Raw genomic sequence first — 26,254 nt, 5'->3', positions numbered from 1 at the left:
TGAGCTAGGAAAAAAAATCGAGGTGAGAAAACAAAGACCTTCCTGTGAGATGACACCAGTTAGCTGCACACAGGAGGGCTGCACGCACATCCCCACCCAGACCTTAACCCCATCCACAGACACATGGCTCAGACCCCAGATAACCCCTATAAACCCCAAACGTGAGCCCCAGAGGCCCATCTGCACCCACAGCAACGGTGGGGTGCTGGTCTCGCTCTCATAGCTCTTTGGCAGAGCTTGGCTCCTGAGGGAGAAACTCTTCCTCTGTGTGGAGCAGCCTCAACTCGAGCACTGGGTGCAGGTTTGGGCAACAAAATATGAGAGGGGCATAAAGCTATTAGAGAAAGTTCAAAGGAGGGCAGAAAAAATGTATCTAGAGGGTAATATATAGAGAGAGAGTGGCTGAGGTCCCCTGGTTTGCTCAACCCCAAACAGAGGAGAATGAGGGGAGGCCTGATGGCAGCTGCAGCTCCTCAATGGGTGTGGAGGGGCTGCGCTGGGCTCTGCTCCCTGATCCCAAGAGAATGGGATGGAGCTGTGTCAGGGGACGTTCAGGTGGGGGATAGGGAAGGGTTCTGCTCCATGGGCAGTGGGCACAGCCCCAAGCTACTGGAGTTCAAGGAGCAACTGGACAATGCTCTTTGATATGGAGCCAGGACTCAGGGACCCTGGTGGATCCCTTCCAACGCAGGATATTCTATGTTTCTAAGATTTCCCAAACAGGTCCAGTTGCATGCTGTTTACTTGCAGTCCAACATACTTAAAACATCCACCCAGAGTTGGACCAGTCTGCAATCAGAGAATCATAGAATGGTTTGGGTTGGAAGGGACCTTGAAGATCATCTATTTCCAATCCCTTGCTATAGGAAGGGACACCTCCCCCTACACCAGGTTTTTCACAGCCCCATCCAGCCTGGCCTTGAGTGCTTCCAGGGAGGGGACATCCACAACCTCACAGTAAACAATTTCTTCCTAATATCTAGTCTAAATGTACCCTCTTCCAGTTTAAAGCCACTTCCAGTCATCCTGTCACTACCTGCCCTTATAAAAAATCCCTCCCAGCTTTCCTATAGGCCCCATTCAGGTACTTGGAAGGCTGCTATAAGGTCCCTCTGGAGCCTTCTCTTCTCCAGGCTGAAGGGCCCCAGCTCCCTCAAACTGTTCCCATAGGGGAGGTGCTCCAGCCCTCTGATTATCTTCATGGCCCTCCTTTGAACATGCTCCAGCAGCTCTATGTCCTTGTGTTAGGGGCCCCAGAACTGGATGCAATAATAACGTAGGAAGTTACAGGTTTTCTACTAAAAGATTTCTTGTACCTACAAAGCATACAAGTTGCCTCCACTACTCACATAATCAATTAGAACACAGAAAGCTTGTAGGACTTGGCTTCATTTACAGTTCTGTACCAGAACCAGGAACAAATCCTGGACTCCCTGTACACCTGTTCAGGGCCTTGCCCAGATGGCAACACACTGCAGTACTACATATGCCTCAAGATATTTCCACAACTTGAATAAGCTATAAAGCTACTGAAAAATAGCTCCAGAGGAAGGTAATACTGTCAAGAGCTTGAACGACAGTCATTTAAAGTGACAAATCCAATGAGAGATTTCCCTGAGTGCATCAGCTAAATCCCATCAGTTGTGGGTTGGAGAAATATCTGATCGCCATAAAAGCACCCACATGCTTAAGAACTTCCTGCCTCCAGCTGAGGTCAACTTCTCCTGCATCCCAGAGAAGGACATAGAAAGTGTGTGACGGGGCCTCCATGCTGCCTTTGGACACCCAGTGAGTCACTGCAGAAAGGCGTCAGTTTGCTGGCACTGTTTCAACTCTCAAACCAACAAAGAAAATAAAAGACCCCTTCTCACAAATGACTGCTCTCACTCAAGCAACACTCACTTCCATCATCACATATTTGGGTTCACGTTAAACCTTTTAATCTCGATTATACAGCACATTGCCACATTTACGGCTGCTGTGTAAAGTGCTCCATGAGTTATAGCGTCACTGAGTCCCAGCAAGCACACTGAGCCGGCACGCCACAAATCTCTTCTGCATGTGCAAAGTCACACATAAATGACCAGAGCCTAAATCAGTGTGTTAGAGAAGGTAATGCCCTGCAGGAAAGTGCTGGCCAGAGATTCTGGGCATGTTTTCTAGGCAAAGCCATCAGGCTTTTGTTCCTGGGACGCCAGCCTCCTGTTGGGAGGAAGGCTCTGAGCTGAGCATGAGGAAGGCAGAACTCGCCATGCTTCGATACTTCACAAGGGAAGACGGAATCCTTCTGTTCAAGCAACAGAACTCTTTTGGGACAAGGGACTTCAGAGTGCACACGCTCCGTCAGCCTGATCAAAGGGAAAATAAACAAGAGCGAAGGGGCAGCCTCGGCAGCTCTCATTGCTCTCTGCTTGGCACCAAGTGGGCTGGATGGAAGGGGGTGATTTATCCCCTCATGCAGTCAGGCACTGGCTGGGAGCCTCACCTAATCCAATGGGGGCCTCCCAGGGGTTGACCAAAACAGTAAAACGTTAACCATGCCGATGCCTTTTAGTTCTCAGAAAGCAACTTCCTCAGCACAAAATGAAGATGAAACAGCATCAACTACAGTTCAGAAGGATGATGCTCTTGGTGTGGCACTGCTCCAGCATGGGAATAAGTCACCCCACACCCTGTGCCACTGGAAGCAGCCAGAACTGAGCACCCACCTCTGGTATTTGACACTGAAACCCGAAGCCATGTGCATAAGTGTAGCTGTGCTGAGCAGGGTGCTCTGCAGGAGGAGCCGATGGCAAAGATGTGCATACATTAAACATGGCAGAGTCCAAACTCTGCTATTTTGTCCATATGGGATTCCTGGGACTGGAGGAGGAAGGGAAGGAATGCAGATGGAAGAGCCATCTTCGGCCATTTCAAGTGTTAAAAATAAGTGAGATATGTGCCTTAGGGCTCAGCAGATTGAACAAAGTGAATACACATGCTCTATGATTTCTTCACCTGGGCTTGTGCCTGAGTGATCCCGACCCCTTCTTATGCTATGCATCAGATTAGGCATGACTGGCTAAATGCTGAAAAGTTATTTAGCGAATATCATTTTCTTATAGCACAGTAAAAATACTCCCTCTCAGGTGTATTCCTTTTGTTTCTCTAGCTGCTTAGAAATTTGCAGCAGATACATATAAATCTGAAAAAAAAAAAAAAACCAACGTCTAAACCTCAGAACAAAACCAGGAGCATGAGAACCATGTGGATCCTCTGAGCTACACTGACACAGATCAGCCTCCTGCCCCTTGACTCTTCAGCTCCAGCCCATGCTGTTAGGTCAGACAGTTTCCCCATACAGACCACAAACAAGGGCAGATGGTAAGTGCTGGAATGAGGACTACCTGCAGCCAAACACAAGCAGGCACCCAATGAGGCACCCATGACGTTGGGTGACATCTTGTAGGGTGACGTCTTCACCTGCACAGCCCAAAGGTGGCACTGAGGGCACAGCGATGCTCAGGATTGCTCCAGCACAGTGGGGCTGGGACAGCCAACCACAGCACCACAGATTTTTTTAAAGGCCGGAAAGATTTTCAGATCATTTGGATTGTCTTTTTGTATGAAACAAGCTGTTTAATTGCATCCAGCTAACGGAACACGCAGCCTCATTTCACAGGCGCTTGCCAAGTGTCGTGCCACTCACTTCAGCGGAGCCACGCGGTGTTACAAAGCACAAGGCTCTGCTTCACGAGCCACAGCAGCTTGAATCTGCCTCCCAGCACTCCTCAGCAAAGGCTCATCCCTACAGACACAGAAAAGAGGCCACAGCCAGCAGCTATTCAGTGACCTACAGAAGAGTGATCAGCTGCCGCGTGCTCATTTACAAGTGCACAGGAAGATGCTTCAGGCACATAACTAACAAGAAAACACAGCTTAGGAAAGCAATGCAACGCCAACAGATCCTGAAGGGGAGCAGGAGCAAGCCTATAAACATCTAAAGAGCATTTTCTGACCACCATAAGGCAGCATGATTTTGTTACCTGTTTTGGGATTGATTACAAAGAAATTCTGGGGATTTCCACTTGTAATCCGGTAAGCCAGTTTTTCATTTGTGCTGGAGTCAGGGTCCTGGGCTTGGATCTGAATGACAGATACATCCTTCGGGGAGTTTTCCATGACGGATGGGTAATAGATGGGTTCAGAGGTGAGCGGGGCGTTGTCATTCACATCTTCCACCTCAATGTAGACTTCGATGGTAGCGTAGAGCGGGACAACCCCGTGGTCAGTTGCATACACTGTCAGCCAGTAGGATCTGGTTGTCTCCCGGTCAAGGACATCTGCTGTGTAGATAACTCCTGTAGAAAAACAGCAAGCAGAGGAGCTCAGGAATAGGGCTGAAGAAAAAACACACCTATTTTGCTTTGGCTGTACAATAGAAGTGTACACAGAATTATTAGATGCTTCAACCTCACAAAACTAAATATGTGCATATGAAGAAAACAAGCAACTTGATCTCAGCCGCTGCTTCCAGAAACCTGCTCAGCATCTCAGCCCTTTGCACTGAGAAAGATGGTTCTTCCTAAGTGTCCTGTTGTCATAACCAGTTTCTTGCTGGGGCTGCAAGCTTGTACAAACCTTAGTGGGGAAGAAGATCACCACTGGCTATGAATTGCACAAAGGAATATGGGGGAAACTGGAGCTCTACGATCAGTGCTAGCAATGAAAGTGTCTTCTTTGTCTTTATTTTTTTCAGAATCAGACTGCCCTGTAATTTTCTGTGACGACTTAGAGAGGCTTTAGGGACCCCATAACAGGCACTGATGAGCCTTCAGAACCCCCAGCCCAGAGCAGCACCCACCTGAGAGGGCTCCAGGCAGGCTCTGGGAGACGCTCAGCAGTGCAGGGTGCAGGATGCTGGGAACATCTCTTAATGTGCTATCTGCAGTTTGGCTGTAATTTATCTGCATTATTCCTCAGCTCCTGTCCAACAAGTTATGCATCAAATTTGGCTTTTTAGAAACTAGCAATTATTCCATTTATGACCCTGGATACAGCCATGACCTTCGGTTTAAAAGCAAACTGGAAAGTTCATTACATTTCTTGAAGAGCAGCCATGAAAATGCCTGTCCTGTGCTCAGAAGCCATCAGGAGATGAAACTGATTTGATGGCCTGATAAAGCTTGGAACACCTAATGATCTAAACAGCCCTGGACGTTTTACAGCAGAGTCTGTCCTATGTTCAAAGTTACTAGTGAACTTACTGCATCACTTTTATGAGGGGCAGCAGCAAGAGGCAGAGGAGGTAACTTTCATCCTCGGGGAGTGTCCCATCATGAGACAGAAAATCCCTGAGCAGAAGGGATGCTGTCAGTTTCTGGGAGTCAAGCTCCAGCTCCTGATGCCCCCACTCAAATTGGCTGGACAGGAGGCAGCACAGGGCCACGGAACAGTTCTGAGATGTCTGATGTACTTGTGTTCAGCCTATAGGACACACTTCTTTTTTTCATGGTTTTTTTTTTTTTAGTTTGGGATTTATTTTTTTCACTAAGCTTTTAACACTAGCTTGAATTGACAGGTACTTTCCTACAGCTTTATCAACCATGCAGACAGAAAGGTAGAAGGAGCAGTGTCAGTCTGAGCCACGTATGGGCTTAGGTCTTTTTCCAAAACATCAGGTCAGAGATATATTATTCACCCAACAAAGGTGAGCAACATAGCACTGCGGGATAAAGGCAGAGTGTTCTAAATATTCTTGTCAGTTGCCGGCCGTGCTACATAATGACTTTCTGTAGAAACATGAGTGAAATATGTAGCGAAGTGTGATGAAAATGCCTACAAGTCCAGAAGAGAAATTAGATCGCAGGGATGAGAAGAGCCCATAATAAACAACATCTTGTGGAAATAAATATATAAATCCATGCAGGCAAAAAATGAGGTAAAAAAAAAAGATGAACGCTGGTGCGTCTCGAGATGCTGATTTATTCAGACGACGACTAGAATTATTTTAGATCTTCAAATACAAATTGAAATGAGTGGGGTTTTCTCCCAGTGAGAGCATGGAAGGTGTTAGCAGATTAACCCCTGTTTATGAAGCCGAACTGCACCAAAATTGAGATGCTAATAAATCTATCTTCTGAGTTTTTCCTTCACTTTATGACTCCTGGCAACAATTCCTTTCCGTTTCTGTATTTCAGACAGATAGGATCATGAAACAAGTGTTAGCAGCTGCCAATGGGGCTGCTACACTGATTCTTCGTTTTACTTTTGATTTATTAAAAGGTCTCAGATATAGATTAATTCCTTTTTGTTCAGTATGTCTTGTCATTTCACCTGTCAACATGCAGCAGCTTGATAAATAGAGAAGGAAGTCTTCTCTCCCTTTCGGGTTTTCCAAGTGGGGACCCATGTCACCTTCCCCTTCCACCCAAATGATCTGCACAGAGTTTGTCCATGCTTATTCTCTGACTATGGGGCTGAAGTTACACCCAAAAAAATATATAACTTGAATATATAGGTGAAACTTTCCAGACAGATGTCAAATTTTATCTTAAGATGAGGCAGTAGACTAATGGCATCAATTAATTATTACTACTGCTTTCCCACCAGTATGGCATGAAAGGAAAAATGTTATGAAAGGAAATGACAGTGCTGGTGTCTGAGCTGCAGAACACTGCCTGGGGCTCTCCATGGATAGGCCTTGGGGTACCTCAGCTTATTTGAGTGGAAGTGTAAGAAAAGATGAGAATATCTCTGGGTAAGACCACAAGATGAGGAGGCTCATGGGAGACCTTATAGATTTCTACAACTCCATGAAAGGAGGTTGTGGTGAGGTTAAGTTAGGCCTCTTCTTCCAGGCAACAGCAATAAGATGAGAAGGAATGGCCTCAAGTTGTGCCAGGGAAGGTTCAGGCTTGGTATTAGAAAAAATTTCTTCTCAGAAAGAGTGGTGAGAAACTGGCACAGGCTGCCCAGGGAGGCGGTGGAGTCACCGTCCCTGGAGGTGTTCAAGAACTGTGGAGGTCTGGCATGGAGAGATATGGATAGATAGTGGGGATAGTGATAACACATTGACAGTTGGGCTAAATTACCTTTGTGGTCTTTTCCAACCTTAATGACTCTATGATACTATAAGAAAATCAGAAAAAAAATCCCTATTTTAAAGCTCATTAATATTAATAGATACTAAAGAAGAAGGTTTTTTTTTTTTACAGGTACAGGTAGGGAGAAAAGAAGAGAGGCTTTGGAAGCAGTACTAAGGCTCTCTGTATACTGCTTTTGTGGCTCACTCTTCCTAGCTGCCTGTTAATTTGAAGAGAAACATGACTAAGTCAATGACACCCGAGCTAAACAAATCAAGAAATAAGAATCATCAGCAGAGATCCTTAAAATTTCAAAGTGATTAAAAAAGAAGTTCACAATTTTGCAGACGCAGTTAGAAACGAGGCAGAAAAATAGATGCTCCTGTCCACAGGGACACCACATCACAGAGGCAATACTGTGATTCCACACAGGGCAGATGAAATCCAAGGAAGCAGGCTCTATGCCAGCTCTTTACGTCCCACTCAGCAAGAGCTGCCTCATTTTGCAGCATCCCTGAAGGACTGAAGCCAGCACTTCCTCGGGCTCCTGGCACCCTCGGAAATAAACCAGTAATCAATCAGGACAGCGGTGCCGTGGGTACGCTCTCCGTCGCATTCCTCACAATCCATTTGTCCTATGCAATCTGCAAAGCACCACGTGTGTTACGAGCACTGTAAGTGAAAAATAACAACAGAGTGCACTAATCTCTGATTAAAATCCTGGGCACATTTATATGTAAATGAAGTGCAGCCCTCGGGCTTGACAATGCGCCAGCAATGCAAAGGTTGTGTGGTTGTTTCTCTTAAAAGCTTGTTTTCCCTCTTTCCTCAGGAAAATAACGGGATCATGTTTCCTGCATGGCTCCCTGCAAGTGGCACGCAGTGAGAGGCTGCATTGTGATGGACAACGGCAAGAAAGAAGCAATGAGAAGACAGTGGCTATTCAAGTGGCCAAAAATCAGCAAACTGAACTTCGTTCCTGCCTCTCCCACTGACCTGCTGCCCAACTTCCAGCAGACCACTTCAAATGACACAGGCCACTCAAAAATCATTGGAAAGCTTTGCATTCACAACTGTCACGAGAAACACAAGGTTCTCAAAGCAAAAGGGGATCAGAGAAAAGCATTCTTTCTTTCCTCACCTCTTTCTGCCCCCTGCTTGTTTACCTCACCCATCTGACACACTCTGTGTTCAGGCAGCATGATAAATGGAGCTGCCACCACCCTGTAAGGAAGTGTTTGTGGGGCCATTGGTGTGGGTTTACATACGTACCCACTGCCATGGATATCTGCTCTACACGTACACTCCTCCTGAGAGTCACCTCAGGAATACCCTCAATAGAGCAAGCACTTAAAGGAGTTGAATTTTCTGTTTTTGAAGGCAAATTTAAGAGACAATTTAGCTCTCCATAAGAAGTCAGGGAGGGAAAAGACAGAGGAGAGTAACGAGGTTCTTTAACCTAGCTGAGAAAAGGAAATCAAGGTCTGATGGTTGAGAGCTGACATCACAAGAAGGAGAGTGTGAATACGCAATGGGCACCTGGCAGCACCAGCTGCATGCTGGAGGTGGGCCAGACACTCCTACCTTTCAGCACCTTGGTGTGGGACAAGATGGTATCACCTATTCTCCTACCCACATTATTGGCAAGATGCAAAACATATTTTAGTGTATGATTTTGCTTAGTTGAGGGCACGTGTTACAGAAGTTGCCAACATGAGGAGTCATAACCTCACACAATGATAGACAAGGAAAGATTCTGTGCAAACAGAAAGATGGGAAGTACTGGCTACTCTTCTCAAACCTTTGCTGTATATTCAGCGTCGTAAGAAAATGTTGAGGACAGTGGCAATGATACTATTAATCATTCTACTAATCAGGGAAGCTGAGGAGGGACTCTTCATTGGAGAGTGTAGTAATAAAACAAGGGCTAACAGCTTTAAAATAAGAGGGGAGATGTAGATTAGATGTTAGGAAGAAATTCTTTAACCAGAAGGTGGTGAGGCTGTGGCACAGCTGCCCAGAGAGCTGTGGTGTCCTATCCCTGGAGATGCTCAAGGCCAGGCTGGATAGGGCCACCAGCCCACGACACGGGTTGGGGCTGGATGGGTTTTAATGTTGCTTCCAACCCCAACCATGCAATAATTCGACAACCAAGGGTGATGCCTGATTCAGCTCATGACACCTGCAAACTCATCACCAGCCACTATGTGCAAGACCACTTCAGCTTGTGCCATGCAAAGCGCATTCAAAAGGTATTTCCAGAGCTCCAAGCATGCATGCCTCCTGCCAGCTTCAAAACAAAAGGGGCTCAGTGCAAAACAGCCACAAAGTTTCTTCTAGCCTGTCCCCAAAGTGAAATGATGAGAATGAGTTAGGAATGAATACCGATAGTGTTCAGAACTCTGTTCCATCACTCAAATTCAAAGAAAGAAAGGCAAAATCACTGATTTTGAAATGTCACTAATTATTCACTTCATCACAGCCTCTGCCAGTCTCCTGGCAGTAAAACAGCACTGTTTGCCACCCAGCCTCCACCCAGCGCTCCTCACATGCATCTCCCTGTTGGCCAAGAAGAAAGCAAAGAAATGGAGCTTTAGAAGAAAAAAAAAATCGTAATGACATCTTTTTCAAGCTTTCCAGAAGGGGAGAAAGGATTTACTGGGCTGCTCAGGCCTTCCCAAGATGTGCAGGAGTCTTGCAACAGCCTGTGAAAGCCAGCTTCCTCACACTATAGGTGATTTTTGAAGGACATTTAACAGAGAGCAAACGTCGGCAGGAAAAGTTGTAAAATTATGCAAGCCCTTAATTCATGGAACTAACAAACATAAAATCAACCCAAACAGCATGATTTGTAGGCAGAAATTACACTTTCAATTAAGAAAGAAAATTTACGATTTAAGGAAAGCTGACATTACGCCTAATGCATAACTTTTTTATTTAGGTGCTTCAAAATAAAATGAGTCAGACATGCATAAAAGCCAAGTGTGTACCACTTCTAGCAGATACTTATTTTGTTCCTTCCACTACGGATACATTTAAAATACAGGCTAACAGATTGTACAGCTTTAGTGTAACGAAGATGCGCGGTGGACCTGAGCACCAACGCCAAATGGACCAAGTATGCTGGGGCCCCTGGAGCCAGTGGGAGCAAGAACAAATCCTACATTATACTGGCCTCCTTTGAAGCCATGAATTGCCAGGACCTGATACGAATATGGCCATCATACGGCGGCATCACATCAGCCACAAACCTGGCGCAGCGTGAAGGCGGCCCGTGCCACCCACTGCTCCCAGCGGGCAGCTCTGAAAGCCAGCCTCCTTACTCTGGTGATTAAATGCTATTTATGTGCCTGCATTTAAGCCCCCCTGCTGTGCGAAGCGTGTCCTCCCGTTTTTATTTTATTGCACAAATTTTGCAAGCTTTAATTCACATTAAAACACAAACCCAGCTACTACTGAAGCGAATGGAAATATCCTCATTGACTTAAATGGAGATTAGATCATGCCAAGGAACAATTCCAAAAGCAATATTAACTTTGTGAGGTTATACATATGTAGAACTTTCCAATATTCTTTTGTCTGGTTCAATTATAAAACATGTATAAAAGACCACGTCCATCAAACAGTGCAAGACAGTTAACAGTCCTGTCTGGGGCCTAACTGTCAATTTTCTCATTTTTATTGATGTTTTTAACGTATAAATCTGCTGTTCCCTCAACATGCAGTTTCTGCAGTGGATATTATATCAAAGTTCCCAGGGCAGTAAAAGAGAATTAATTAAAAAGGCAATCCTCAGCAGTGCTGTTTCAACTGACGTTGGATTAGTTGGCAGATACACCTTTTAAGAAATTATTGCATACAGTGTCATGAATATCACAACCAGCCAGGGTCGTGAGAAGGACATTAACATTGCTGTTAATAAATGTAACGTATCTGCACGTAGTAGACAAACAGATAGACAATGTGAAGGCTTACAACTCACTCTGCATTTCAGGGGAACTTCAATGTAATGACACTCAAATTCAGGCCTGGTCAGTGCTCACTCAAATGAAAATGACAGTAAGGAGAAGAAACATATCTGTGGCTTTGCATATGTTTTGCACCACCACCAGCTCCGGGTTTCCCATGGGGATGAAGGGAGCTCCCCAGGTCTTACAAGGCAACCTCAAGGCAGCAGTGCAGCCTGGCTCTGGAATCAAAGCATGTTGTAGCTTGGGTGCTTGACCTCAACACCGCTTAGATTTTGAAGTAAGATTCTTCCTTCTTTACTTTCAGCCCCATGCAGCACATTTTCTTTGCTTGCTGTGTTTGGGGAGGGAGAGGGGAAAAAAAAGCTTACAGCTTCAGATCAAAGTGAGCTATCACTAAATACGACATCTTCAAGGTCACTTACACATCAATTTCAGTGCAATTTTCCAAACATATCATCAAGACACTGAACCAGAGGCTTAGTCAAATAAATTCTCTATCTTCTTCCATTTATAAATTAAATGAAATAAGATGTGCCAACATTTTAATTCGACTAGGCTTTATTGTAGTTTCTGCATCTTCCTTCACAGCCCTCTAATTATTTAAAGAAATATTCCTATTCTTTTTGCTTTGATGCTTTTCTGCTTGGGAAAAACAGAACAACAACAACAATAATCTTATATGGATAAATAAAAAAATATACAGTGGGCCTCTCTAGAAGAACCAAATTGCCTTCAAAAGCACAAATAGTATAAAAATCCTTCTCATTTATGAATAATCTCTGTCAAAGCCTAACAGTCCCATCACAGCAGAATGGTGCAATAAAACCCTGCAGTTAAACCATGCTGAGAGGAGTTGGGAAGCTCCAACGATGGCTGAATTCTGCCACACGCTGCTTCCTACCCCATATGGTGTGGAGATACGGGACCACAGAATCTCAGGATCATAGGATGGTTTGAATTAAAGGAGTCCATAAAGCCAACCCAGCCTGGGCTGGCTGCCCCCACCAGCTCAGGCTGCCCAAGGCCCCATCTAGCCTGGACTTCAGTACCTCCAGGGATGGGGCACCATAGCTTCTTTGGGCAGCTGTGCCAGGGCCTCACTGCCTTCATAATGAGTGTCTTTCTGACATCTAACCTAAATCTACTATCTTTCAGTCTGAAGCCATTACCCTTTGTCCTATCACTATGAGATGGTGTAAAAAATCGGCCAGTGTAGAAGTACTCCCTCAAGTACTGCAAGACTGCAATGAGGTCTCCCCGCAGCCTTCTTCTCTCCAAGCTGAACAAGCCCAACTCCCTCCTCTTTCCTTCACAGGAGAGATACTCCAGCCCTTTTGCAATCTTTGTGTCCCACCTCTGGACGCATTCCAACAGCTCTGCATCCTTCTTGTGTTGGCATCCCCAGGCCTGGACCCAGTGTAGACCAAATGTAAAGTGGCTCTGACAAAACAGGATGCGCTCAAGGTCGGTGGCTTCAGCCATCTCCTTCAACCTGTATGACTGAAGGCTACTGAATTTCTGGCTGCTCATGAATTGCAAACTGTGAATTCCCTTCAATACTGCAGCACCTCTGTGAGTATTTCTCTCCCTGTATCTGTTTGTCTCCACTGCAAACTGAGTTCTGCTTTGTTTCCTAAGCGCTGCTCGGATTATACAACTTACCTCTGCAGTCCTCCTGACCAAAGACAACCCACAGGTGGCATCAGCACAATTTCTCTTTGTTAGGCCAACAATGAAAGTTGTTAAGCCTCAATAATAAACTGCTTGCACAGAGGCACTTTTCCACAAAGGGCCTAGAGAATGCCCACAGTAAACCAGATATTCCGTACATCCTCTTTAGTAGATTAATAAAGAGATCACAGTCCAACCTGTATGTTCTGTGCCGTGGGGACTGGGAAACTGTTTTAAAAAGAAGGGTTTGTTCCTGATTATTTTAGAAATGAGATCAGAAGTGGAGCAAAGAGGAAGCAGGAAGAGGAGACAGAGAGAAAAAAACATGGGATACTCAAAAGGATGCTGATAGAAGATCTGGTCTGAGCAACAGGTGTAGGGAACCTGTTACCTGGTGTAGGGAACCTGCTTTGGCTGGGGGGCTGGACTCCATGATCTCTAGAGGTCCCTTCCAACCCCTACAATTCTGTGATTCTGTGATTCTGTGAACAGCAGAAAGAGACTTCAGTACCAATTCCTCTTCATTGGCACAGGGCTGTGTATCTTTTGCATGGTCTAAGGGATGAGGGATTGTTTTGGGAACCCTTCTACTACGTCTGTGCTGAACTGCTCCAACCACTGAGCACCTGTGGGGAGAGACTGAAGGGCTGAGCTTGGCTGCCAGAGGAGACTGCCCAGTGACCTCCAACTCCCCCAGCCCACAGGCGGCAACGGTGACTTGAATTAACATGAGCATCACTGCTCTGATGGATCCCAGCAGAGAAGGGTCAGCCTGGGATGGCTGGCCAGAGCAAGTAAGGCCCAACCAGGAATATTGCTGAGTTACTTGAGTTTTTTATTGCACTGAAAATAGTCTTTTTGGTTTTCCTTCTTTGCCACTGTTTCTTTCAGCAGCCTGTCAGCAAATGGGTAACCCTGTGAAAAGAGTAATAGCATCAGCTCTGAAATATGCCTGTAAGTGTTTCTCTGCCCAAAAATAAACCCAGAGGAGTAGTCGAAAAGGAGAGAAACAGTACCTCTGAATGGGGTTTAATAGTCACACTGTGCTTGAACACAAACACTGCAGGAAAGAGGCAAGAGTGAAGCACAACATAAGCACCAAAGCACTGTTTAACCACTCTGCATGGCACAGCAGCATTTCCTCAATGTGGATATACTGTACATGACTCTGGAGTCTGCTACACAGAGTACGTCAGCAATTGGAGAAGATGTAAAAATGGAAGAGCTCCACAAACGGCATGAAGAGCACAGAGAATGATTTACAGTAAGAGAGTTTAAGACTTCGATCTGCTAAGCTTATTAAAAAGAAGATGGAGAGGAAATTTGATTATAAAATCCATGTAAAGTTCACGGGGAAATATTATGGGAAACCAAAGGGCCCTTTAATCTAACAAAATAAGGCGGAGCAGCTTCTCATGATTGGAAACTGAAGCCAGGAAAAATAAAATTAGCAATCAGCTTGATATCTTTCTTTATTATTTATTTTTCTAAAGCGAGTGATTAATTTCTGCAATAATTTTTCTCATTTCTAGGTATCTGCAAATGAGATCTACACGCTGTTGAAGGAGAAAGGTTTCATGGCAAATGTACGTTAGGTACTAAATAATGAGGTATGAAGGTGAAATCTGAAAGGCTCAGATTTAAGGCAGATGAAAAAAGGCAAACTGGTCCATTCTGTCCTTTCAGCACTTGGAATCTGCAAGCACTGTACCCAACGAAGGAGCCCTGAGAGGGGAGGTTGATTTGATTCCCCTGGTCTCCACTCTATTGTTGCAGCAGTCCCGGCACTGCCATCTCTGTGGAGGGCAGAAAACAGCTGTGGTGAAAAAAAAACAGCCCTTTCCCCACCTTAAAATCTTTGTCATTGAAAGGGTTATGGCTGTAGAAAAAAATACCACGTGCATTGGAAGGAAATTCAGGATTCCAAGTGGATGCATTACCAAACACAGGAAACTCACATTCCCAACGCCAGCAGAATGACTGATGGGAGCCAGCACCCAACAGCCCTGTGACACCCAGCTAGACATGCACTGAGCATAGGAGTGAGCCCAACTGCACAGGACATCACTTCTCTTTTTCATAGTCACAGAGTACAAGTTGGAAGGAACCCACAAGGATCATCAAGATCAACTCCTGCCTTCCCAGAGGATCTTCCAAAGTCCAAACTCAATGTTCTCACAAGACATCCCTGTGTGAATGCTGAACCTCCACAGAGGAAGCAAGGTGGCATCCTGGCTTTGCCTATGTTGCTGTACCAGCATTATTCCAAGGAAGGTAGGGCCCCCTGTGGATGCCAGAGATGCTGGAATCTGTTAGCATCTACCAGCTCCCATCACACAGCACACAGTAAACTGCAGATGCCCTCATTTGAGCTGCAAAGCTAGAAGGCTGTGCTGAGCTGGGTCTGACTCTACCATCAGCTGAGGTCTGAACCTGTAGAACTAGCAGAAAGGACAGGTCAGACCTTCAGAAGATGCTAAAATTAACTACAGCCCTACTGATGCAAGTGCAGTTTAGTCTTTCTTTTGATGCCAAAACACAGACTGTTTTAACAATCTTTCCAACTGGAAGGTCTTAAAGATAAGCTATGAGCTTTACACGGGAGACATCTCATCTACAGCCACATCTGTGGTTGCAAGAAGTGAAATAACAAGAATTGTTTTCTTCACTGTTACTTTTTCCAAAACACTCAGACCAATTTTGCAGTAACACTGTAGGAAAACACTGCATGTGATCATGAAGATAACCTGAACTTTAATTTTCTACCTTGTATAATGCGTGGTGGAAATGGAGCTGGGGTTATAACATCAAACCTTGCACAGACCCTAAACAAGCAGACGGTAATGGTGTTTCTGTTTCACTCTCCATACTTCGTGTGATAATAAATCCAAGGGTTAAAGAGTATATGGGAATATGTCAGAGTGTTTTAGTGCAAAGTCCTATTCTTTTAATCTTCAGGTAGCTTTAGTCTGAAATTTATCATCTTCAAAAATATTCTACAGGTAGGCTACCCTTCCTCAGACAAGAAAACGGAAGGAAGCTGAGATACACAAGGGACTGTGGCAAATCAAAGCAGCACAATAAAAGCCTGAAAGCACACAGCCCTACCGTGATCCTTGGGAAAGGTGCCAGTTACTCAGTGGGTGCTTCCTTTTGGCTCTGAACACAGCATATCAAATAAATGGGCTGTGGCTGCATCTCTTCCAAGTACCGTCTTTCATGTCAGACAGAAAACTCAGACCTTATCCCACCAATGTCCGCAGAATTCCTAAAGCTTTCTGCCAACTCCCTCTCCCTGTTCATTCAGGAGATGACCTGGCTCTGCCCAAGAGGTCAGGAAGCAAAGCAGGCAGCCTGGCATCCATGAGTACCACAACACAGGCATCTTCCCAGATGCTCTATCCCCATTTGGGACAAGGGCTCCACAGGAATAAGTCCTGTATTCCCCAGCTGATGCATACGCACAGGCAAAAATACAGCAGTTCGGTTTTGAAGTGCTTTATGGCTGAGCTCACTAAATAAGTGTGGAATGCCAACATCCTGATAAAGCAAATAATGAAATGTTGCAGTGCCGATACACATTGTGTGATCCCCTGAGGGAAACCACGATTAAATAAGACAGAAAGCAAGGCTTTTCTGTGGACGCAGGCCTTATGTGCTCATTATGCACTGCAGTGACTTCTATCACTCTCCAACACCTTGGTAAAATGCTGTATATATGTACAGGCAGATACAATGTGTGCAAGAGCACATATACATTCCCCTTGCACATGTGAGTGGAAGAGGGCAAAGTAAAAGTGATTTATTTTCATTTCTGGAAATGCCCAGATCATAAAAATGTATGTATGGCTTGCCTTACAAATCCATCTTCAGACAGTTTATAGCATTCCCAAGCTCTTAGCACTTGCATGTGTGAATGTTTTAGCTTTTAAAAGTGTCCTTGCATTTTACACTGTACGTTCTTTAACACTCAGTAATACCAATGAGGGCTTTGCCTAGGGCTAATCCATAGTCTTCACTTAAGACAGCAAAAAATCTATTTATCTATTTATACACAATTTTGAAATGGATATTACTTTTTCCTGTTTGAAATGCAGCATTTTGAGTAAATCATGACATGGGATTGAATTATTTATTTGTAATGCAACTTTGCCAACTGTGGAAGCAATAAGACCCAACAAAAACCAGGAAATTATCTCAGATCCAAGAGCAGGAGTAAGCATGCCTCCCTCTAATTGAGTTTCCTCCACTCTTATCTTCTATAGATCCCTGAGATTGTTTTCCAATTTTCATTTCCATTTCTTCCATTAAATGCCCCTAACCTACAACCTCCATTTACTGGCACCCATTTATCTTCCGTTCTTCATTGAGATGTAGCTTGTCCACTTGTCCAGCACTGAGCACTAAAACTGACAGCATGCTTGACAAAACTGGCTCCTTCAGCAAAGCTTACTTGGGAAAGAACAGTGCCAAACTCTACTCCTGAACAGGTAAGTCTACTCTTCTAAAATGGAATTTACCTTATAAACACATGGCAGTGAAGGCCACAGTCCCAGCAGTGAATAATAATTTCCTTGGTTTGATCTGTTTTTTACAACACAAGGTCGAATTATCTTTGTTTTGACCCGTGTAGGAACAGGGGTGACAGGGCCAACGAGAACACCTGAGATATGGCAAGCTCTCAGCAGTCCTTTGGAAGGACGGAAGTGTTCAGAAAGCAGTTAGACCCTACATTGCATTTCTAAGGGAACTCCTGACAAGCATCAGTGACCCCCAAGGAGCCGGATGCTGTTGAACCCACATCAGTGGGGGTAAGCCCAGCATCACAGGGCAGAAATACAACAAGAGAGGGAAGCCCGAGCTGCTAAGCAGTTATTTAATCCTGTGGAACACTTCTAAAGAAAAGGAAGAGAGAAGTGAGCAGCAGTATCTTAGCCTCTTGGAGCAGCACAGTAAAATTAATACAGCACCCCAGGCTGCTATTAAATGGTGAAATTTAGGAAAACATACTGTGGTCAGGCATTCCACCTCTCAAAATAAATAGATGAATCACTCTCTGCTTATTCTAAAAGGCTTCGTGTTTGCACCAGTGATACCAAGGAAAACATGACTTTGCTGTAGACCTGAAGGCAAACATCCAAGAAGAACATTTTTCATTCAAGATCATTGTACCACAGGGCCTGGGCTGGAAAGCAACATGGACAAAATATCTGAACGCAGCGCTCTCCCATTTCATACTGCAGAGGTGTGGCTGCAAACGGCACTGAAGTACCCCAGGCTGCTTCAAACTACAGTTCACACTTGGCACTGGCAGGCTGATGGTGGCAGCTCTAAGGCCATGAGAAGGCCCCACAAATTGCACCAGGAACACTGCATGCGAAGATCACCCAGCACAGTGATTCTGCTGCATCCCAAAACACAGCCAGGAGTTTGTCCAGGGAGGAAGAAGGTGACAAGGGAGGTGAGAGTAAGGTCCAGAGGCAGCAAGGAACAAGGAATACAGGCTCTGCTATCTTGTTTTCTGAAAGAAGGTGACAGGGAGATCTGCTCGCTGTTTCGCAGCAGTCTCCATAGACTGAGCTAGGGAGTATTTAGCTTGGTGCTTGTGGGTGCCATTTACAGAGATGGTGACAGATAGTCAGGTATCTACGTGGCTCCCAGCAGCAGAGCAGAATATTAAACTTTACATTACAGACATTTACGAACTGAATACTGTGCTCAAATTACTTCTGCTGTTGTTCTGCATCTGGTCATCTCTGGAAATCCCATATGAAGACCACATCACCTACTGCCCACATGCCCAAATCCACTCCCAAAGGTTTCAGTCTGCATGACTCGTACCTGCCACTGTGACTACAAATGGCAGCATGGGCATCGCCCTAATTTCAGTTTGCAATTCCAAGGAGAACTGGTCCCATAGAAAATCACTGCTTGGAAAACTCTGTCCATGACCAGGAAAGGGATCAGCTCTATGGATATGCTTTCATCACCAGTACTGTTATTCCCAGTCCTGTATACAGACAGAAAAGATATTGAGAAAGTCCAGTGACACTACTCCAGCTGGTTAGGAATTTTTAAGCAAAGCATCAGGACATGCAACACGAGGCTGGCTGGGATGGTCCTTGTAAGGCACAAAGGAATGCAAAGGCTGAGAGTGAGGAGAGACTGTCACCACAAAGAGCATCACCCTGAGAACTAAACAAGAGGGGAGGTGGCAAAGATGTCGGTGTTCCTGGCACGAGCCTGCACTCCCAGCACGAGCCCTCTGTAACTTGCTTACCACCAAACAAACATCTGGTGCCACCTAATTTAAGCACCAATTCCAGGAGGTGGCATACAGCATCAGTAATCAAATGAATCAAATGAAACATCTGCTAATTCTTACAACAGAGAGACAAAACAAGCCAAAAAAATAGCAAAACAAACACACACACACATTGCTAACTTTGGTATTCACATCCCCACCAAACCCCAGAAACACATAAAATTCCCACATTATTAACCAGTGCACAGTCAGTTCAACTGATCGACTGTGCAAATTTGCTACAGCACATGTTCAGCAGCTCAACGAGCAAAAATGGATCCAGTTTTACAGAAGCAGGGGATGGCTCAGCACACAGCACTGTAGCATGGAGGGAAGCCTCCCTCAAGCTGATGGCACACACTATTAATGTGCTGATTGAAGGACTGGGGAATGCAGGAATCTCACTCTATGCACAGCCCCTAATAGAAAAATGCACGGTGTGTTTTCCCCAGTGACAAACAGATTGTTTGTATTTTGTCTGCTATAAATAATTGTTGTTGCTGGGTTTTAATAGGTATAGATAATCAGGCATTTACATTGTTTCCAGCAGAGAAGCAATATTAAACTACCACGTTACAGTCATTCGTAAACTGAATACATTGCTGGAATTACTTTTTAGTGGCATTATTATCTAACAATTTCTACAATATGTGTTGTTACCGCAGAATCAGAGCAGTTAGATTCTGAACATTGCTGGAAATCTGTAAGTAACACCACGGTGGTGAGCCATCAAGCATTCAAGGAGAACTTCCTGCCATCACCTGTACAAATCCTACACCAGCAACATTTCATTTACTTGGTTTAACCCTGCAAATGAGCCTAAACCACAGATGTGCAATGGCACTTCTTCAAGTGCCTTATTTGAACACATAATCTCATTAGCACTTTGTTAATTCTTATGCTCTTTCTCCTTTTTACTCTTACACACGCTCCTGGCCTATCTTGCTTTGAAGCTGGCTTTTTTTCTTGCTCTAATGTAAGATGTTGGAGGCAGAGGCTATGCTTACCCTGAATGAGTCCTCTGAAATGAAACATCTCTCTCTTGCTCTAGTACTGATTTTTAAGCAGTGTTTTGAATAAAAAGCAACATCAGAAATCAAGCAAAAGGAGAAAAGATATCCTACAGCTACTGCACAGATAACTAAGTCAACCTAGCAGAAAAGGTGAAGGCAATTAGGAAGTCATCCAGAGATCTAGTCAAGCTCAAGCAGAGAGCCCAAGAGAACCTCGTGATGTTCAACAAAGCCAAGTCTGCACCTGGATGGTGGCAACCCCCACTATCTATACAAGCTGGGGAATATAAGGATTGAGCACAGCCCTGCTGAAAACGACCTGGGGGCACTGCTGGATGAGAAGCTGGAACAGTTTACCTAGTGGTGTGGTTGATGCCCTGCCCATGGAAGCTTTCAAGGTGAGGCTGGATCAGGCCCTGGGCAACCTGATCCAGCTGTGCATGTACCTGTTCACTAAAGGAGAGTTAGATTAGATGGCCTTTAATGGTCCCTTCCAACTCTAAGGATTCTATGATTCTGATTCCAAAAAAGAGGAGATTTCGACTGGATAGAAGAAAACAAATGAGAGTGTTGTAGCACTGGCCAGTATTGCCCAGAGAGGTGGTGAATGCTCCATTCCTGGAGACACTCAAGGTCAGGTTGGATGGGCTCTGAGCACCTTACCGAGCTGTAGGTGCCCCTGTTCATTGCAGGGGGGTAGAACCAGGTGACCTTCAATGGGTCCCTTCCAGCTCAAACAACTCTCCTATTCTATAATTACATGATCCTCTGTGCTGCAGAAGGAAAATCTAACTGTAATCTTTAATGACCTTTCCACGCTAAGTCAAAAATAAGAATTTCAGGAAGGGATAATACACGCTGATTGCAGCAACTTGCAAATGAACTAGTGGGGAGAATATGGGAATAGATACTAATTTCCTTTGCAACAGGAGTGGAAGTTTCCTTATTAAAAGGTATTATTTCTGAGCAGTCAGCACGAAAGGAAAAGCTAGTGGAATAAAACACATTAAATTTCGAAATGATCAGGAACAGAAAGAGAACAGGAAAGTAAAGGAGGCTGCAGCCTAGCTAAATATAAGATGGGGGGATATGGAGAAGGTGCAGCTGCCAAGGCAGTCACTGAACAACACACTTCAGAGATAAGAGGCACCAGCCATTCTGTGAAGCAATCATGGCTGCCAAGAGCTACAGAGAAAAGACTGAATTGAAGGGATAGAGGGGTCAGCTGCAGTGAATACAAAAACAAGTCAAGGCCAAGGACAGGCATGATGCTTTGGGATTTGGCCAGGAGGTGATAATTTGTGGGTTTAGTTAACTGCCATCTCAATGGAGTAGAGGAGAGAATCTCAATGAAAAAAAGAGAGTTGGCAGTGAGAAAATGAAGGCAGCCAGCATAAAGAGCAGGAATAAGGAGCTTGGGTAGGAGAGAAAAGGAGAAGGACTGCCTGGCAGCGACAGAGATGTTTGGACAATTGTGGGTTTTTCCCAGTCTCGGGAAACAAAGGAAGATCTGAAAGTTGAAGAGATGCCAAAGGAAGAAAATGGGGTTAAGTGAGAAGGCAAGAACAGCAATGACTGAAGAAGGTCATGGGGGATCCAAGGAGAAGTTCAAGAGAGTAAGTCAAGAGTTGTTAAGAGTGAGATTTATCTATCATGAGCAAAGAAGAATTCCCATCCCAAATCACCACTGGCTGGTACTCCTCAGCCTGGGGAAAGAGCCATGTCTTCCCACTGCACCCTCCTTGATCAGCCCTCTGACACATCACGCCATGGCATTTCCAGTAGGACAATCGCAACAACCTCTAAGCAAAAGCTGCAGGAAACCATGACTTCTCTGACACCAACCCTAAACCTCTTTTGTCCTCTGAAGGAATCTAGATCTCACCCTCTGGTTTCAGAGGTTTCTTGTAAGAGAAGCCATAAACAGAACTTCTCCATAGCATGCACTGGACATGGTTCCATGTATATGTCAGCCAAACCACTGTTCTCACTTGATATATTTATTACTAACTTCAGGATATAATTTCTCATACTATTTACAGAACACAAAAATATGTCCTAAGACTGCATAGGGGAAAAATAATGCTCTGAATAGACAAAGACAACAGCATTACAACCATAAAGACAACAAAGCTGCACTTACTGACCCCTGCAACAAAGGAAGAGTTGGAGGAAAATTCTGTGTAATACTTTATATCCTGAGCTAATTAAAGATCTCATTCTCTGAACAGACAGATAGCAAACATAAGCAGTAGCTCCAGAAGAAGAATTCCTATTTTGATGGTTACTGTAATGAGCACGTTCCCAAAGGAAACAGCCAATAAAAAGCATCTCCTATCTGGAGGATGCTGAATGAAAGCTGACTTTTCTTCATTTCAAGCAATTCCTTATTGCATCATATCAGCCTTCACCAAAGGTCTCACTTCAATTTTTCTATAATGAATTTGGAGACTTCGAAGAAAAATTTTGTCCCAACTTTGCTAGCTAAATTTTTCACCTTGACTTCTGGCTGAAAATGACTATGAGTAAAACAACCATTTTCAACATCATTGTCTGCAGTTTTAATTAAAGTTTATTAACTTGAGAGAAGCTATCTCCTTATCACCAACAGACACTACAAAAATGCCTTTTATTGTGTTATTGAAGTGGTTTTGGACAGAACCATCTCTAGTGCCCAGTGGCAAGTTAAACTGATCTTCTTCCTTCCTCCCCCTTTCTTTTCATGTGCACTGTGCCTCTGGAAAGGAAGGATCAGTACCTTCTGCAAAATGCTGTACCTACAGGTTGTTTCTGTAGTATCATGTAAAGTTTTCCTTACTGAATTGCCAAAGGAAAAAACAATACACCCTGCCCACCTCTTATCATAAAGAGATAACATACACCAGAGGCCAGGTTGTGATGCACTACACCAAGAACGATGTGCACAAAAGTATCCGGAGTCACTACTGAAGAAGTTAAAGATGGAGTTAAGAAAGCCAGAGAGAATACATAAAGGTAAGAAAAACTTTAAAAAATACTTTTAGAAAAGTGGTCATAGCATCACAGAATATCTGGAGTTGGAAGGGACCCACAAAGATCATCAGTCCAGCTCTGTGCTTTAAACAGGTCCACCCAACATTCAAACCCAATGTATGAGAGTGCTGTTCAAATGCCTCTTAATCTTCATCACCTTGGTGCTGCATCCACTGCCCAGAGGATCCTATTCCATGCCCTCTGGTGAATCATCTTTTCCTATCACCCATCCTGATGCTCCCCTAACACAGCTTCATGCTATTTTGTCACATTCTGTTGTTGTTACTAGAGAGAAGAAAACTTATAATGCCAATAATTATGATGGTGGGAGTTAGGCAATAGGGAATAATTAAGGGAACTGGAAGAGTGAGCAGCAAACCAAAAGAATTCGATACTCCAAACTGAAAGTTGATCTTTATAGATCAAGAAGGTGGTGTTCAAGACGATGGCAACTAAGAGAAGAGATACTAGTGACCTTCCCAAACACATCCAGAGACAGACAGAATAGATTAAGAAAAGCACTTACAACATATTTGAAGGACTTGAAGGGACATGTTGGAGGTGTTAAAATGGAAGTACTGTGTGAGTACTCATCTCGAGTACTATGTTTAGTTTTGGGACACTCACTGCAAGAAGGACATCGAGGCCCTAGAATACGTCCAGAGAAGGGCAATGAAGGTGGTGAGGGTTCTGGAGCACAGAGCTATGAGGAATGGCTGAGAGAGTTGAGATTGTTCAGTCTGGAGAAAAGGAGGCTTAGGGATAACCTTATTGCTCTCTATAACTACTTGAAGGGAAGATGTCGTGAGCTGAGGGTCAACCTCTTCTCTTTTGTAACTAGTGACAGGACTGGAGGGAATGGCTTCAAGTTGCCCCTGGGGAGATTCAGACTACATATTAGGAAATACTTCTCTGAAAGAGTGGTCAGGTGCTGGAATGGGCTGTCCAGCAAGGTGGTGGAGTCACCAATCCTGGAGGTATACAAGGAATGCTTAAATGCTGCACTGAGGGACATGGTTTAGTGAGAACTATTGGTGGTAGATGAATGGTTGGACTGGATGATCCTGTAGGTCTTTTTCAACCTTGGAGATTCTATGATTCTGTGAAGTCCTTAATCTGGGATAAGAGCAGTGAAGGAGGCAGTATCACTGCAGCAGAAATGGATGTGGCTCAGATTTAAAAAACAGACTCAGTGGTGCAAGAGGTAAGAAAACTGGAGATGGCCCGGGATTGATTGAAGAGGAGAAAAGAGGGACACAAGGCTGGCAGCCAAGTGAGGCAAGACAGGGCATAGCTACAAGCAAAAATAGGAAGGAAAATGCAGTGCTCTCATGAGTGTAACTTGAGAAACACTATTTGCAGTGGGATTTTTTCATGAAGTCTCTCAGACATGGAGAGAAAGGGGAATGGGGACCACGAAAAGAGGTAAGTACAACATCATGAACACAAATCTTTTTTTTTCTTAACTAAAAAAAATAAAATAAGTAGGGAATGGTCTGGTGCGGGGAAGGTTTGGCTTGGCATGATGAGGGGAAGGCTCCTCTCCTTGGTGAAGAGGAGATGGGAAGAAGGACAGAAAGTACAAAAGGAAAGGCTCTACATAAGGGGAAGCTCACTGGACTGAAGTAGTTAAAGAAGGAATAGGAAGATAAACAAGAAAAGCAGAGAGAAGAATCAAATTGCTTCAGTGATAAAGGACATTCAAGGTGACAGACAATGCAGTGGAATAGGTATTTACCGGAGCAGATTGAGTTGAGCGGGATCATTTACGTGGGCTTTGAAAAACAGTACAAACACAGCAAGCAATTACACTGAAATAAATAAACCAGTAGCACATGTGCAAATGAGGAAGCCTAAAAGAGTGCACACAGGAGATGGAGCAATTGCCAGGAGACTCAATAATTGCTCCCCAGAGCCCTACTCTGAGGAGCCCTGCGGGTGGAACAGGGATGCTCTGTCCACCACTGACAGGAGGAAGCAGGCATCGTTTTACACAGCCCTTCCCTGCACAGGCACAGAACCACAAATGCCTGAACTCAGGGAAAATCAACATTTTTATTCCCCTTCCTCACCCCCCTGAAGACAATGACCTGCACTGCAACACAAATTCTGAGCTAATTCAGGTTCCTGATCCTGAAAATCATTCCATTTCAGTTTTAAATGAGATTTGGCAATTCACCATGTCCCGGTTCCAAATCATGATTTAGACTTCCTTTCCTCCCAATTGTCAAAATCATCATACCCCCCACTCTGCAGATTGGCACCTGTGAGACCATTCACAACTAGTAGAGATCTTAGAAGCTCTCTGACCTCCCTGTGCTACCATCAGTGGTAAAATATCAAAGGCTGGTTTCATGGAATATAGCTATTCTCATGCATCATCTACAGCTATCAGCTCTTAACCCATCTTTTCCACAAAGTTCCTGCATATCTCACCACCTGTTTTGGATGGCAGCATCCACACCACATCAACCTGTTTCATGACCGAGCCTGTTTCACTATAACACATTTAATGACAAGAAATACTGAAAGTTGATAAGGACAATGAGTTCATCCTATCAAAGGTAAACCTCAGCACAAAGCCACAGCCAAATGAGGCAATAAACAATGAACACACCTTCTGTATCTGCACTCCTTGCTTGAGCTCAGGTGCTCTCAGGCAAGGGCTGAAGTCAATGGTGATTTCAGGCACTGGAGCAAGCATTTCCCTGTGAGAAAATGAAGTCTAGAGAACTACTCAGAATCCATTATTTTTAATCCTCTTCAACAGGGCTCATTATGGAACAAAAATCAAAGGTATTCTTGACTTTATGTCTCTCTTGCAAGTTTCTAAACAAGTCTCAAATCTTTCACTATTTTCTATTTATACTTTCACTATTTTTCTTTCACTATTTTCTAAGTCATGTCTTCATACAGCGATTCCTCCCTTGGCAGCTAGAGGATCAAGGGGGGAGCTTATGGCCAGCTAATAAGCGACCACTTTGTATGGCTGAACTGAAGCCATTAGGTTGCACTCAAGCTTTTTGCAGACATTTCCTTCTTAGACGTGCTCTGGAAATGCACAAAAGCTTTGTCTTCTCTGACTCCTTCCCAGCAGCATCTCCTCCTAATAAGCTGCAATTTCTATTTGCACTTACCCATACAGCACTTCTTGGACTCACTCCATTTGTGCTGCACTGTGAGGTGTTTCTAAAAATCCCACTGCCTGAGTTAATAGCA

At 44.3% G+C, this 26,254-nt stretch overlaps 1 protein-coding gene across 3 annotated transcripts in view; it reads right to left on the bottom strand.

Moving 5' to 3' along the window:
* The window catches only part of FAT3 (FAT atypical cadherin 3), a 313,352-nt gene that overhangs the window by 213,929 nt on the left and 73,169 nt on the right, over positions 1–26,254 (bottom strand). For all 3 annotated transcript variants that reach the window (XM_065729980.1, XM_065729981.1, XM_065729982.1), the window contains exon 2: positions 4,026–4,340. In XM_065729980.1, coding sequence (XP_065586052.1) covers positions 4,026–4,340 — 315 coding nt within the window. The remainder of the gene's footprint in view (positions 1–4,025; positions 4,341–26,254) is intronic.

The sequence above is a fragment of the Cyrtonyx montezumae genome, unplaced genomic scaffold (genome assembly GCF_038088225.1).
Source record: "Cyrtonyx montezumae isolate F1298 unplaced genomic scaffold, pur_monq_1.0 scaffold_12, whole genome shotgun sequence".
Classification (NCBI taxonomy): Eukaryota; Metazoa; Chordata; class Aves; order Galliformes; family Odontophoridae; genus Cyrtonyx; species Cyrtonyx montezumae.
Note: the sequence above shows the minus strand (reverse complement) of the source record. Positions and strands in the feature narration are given on the sequence as shown.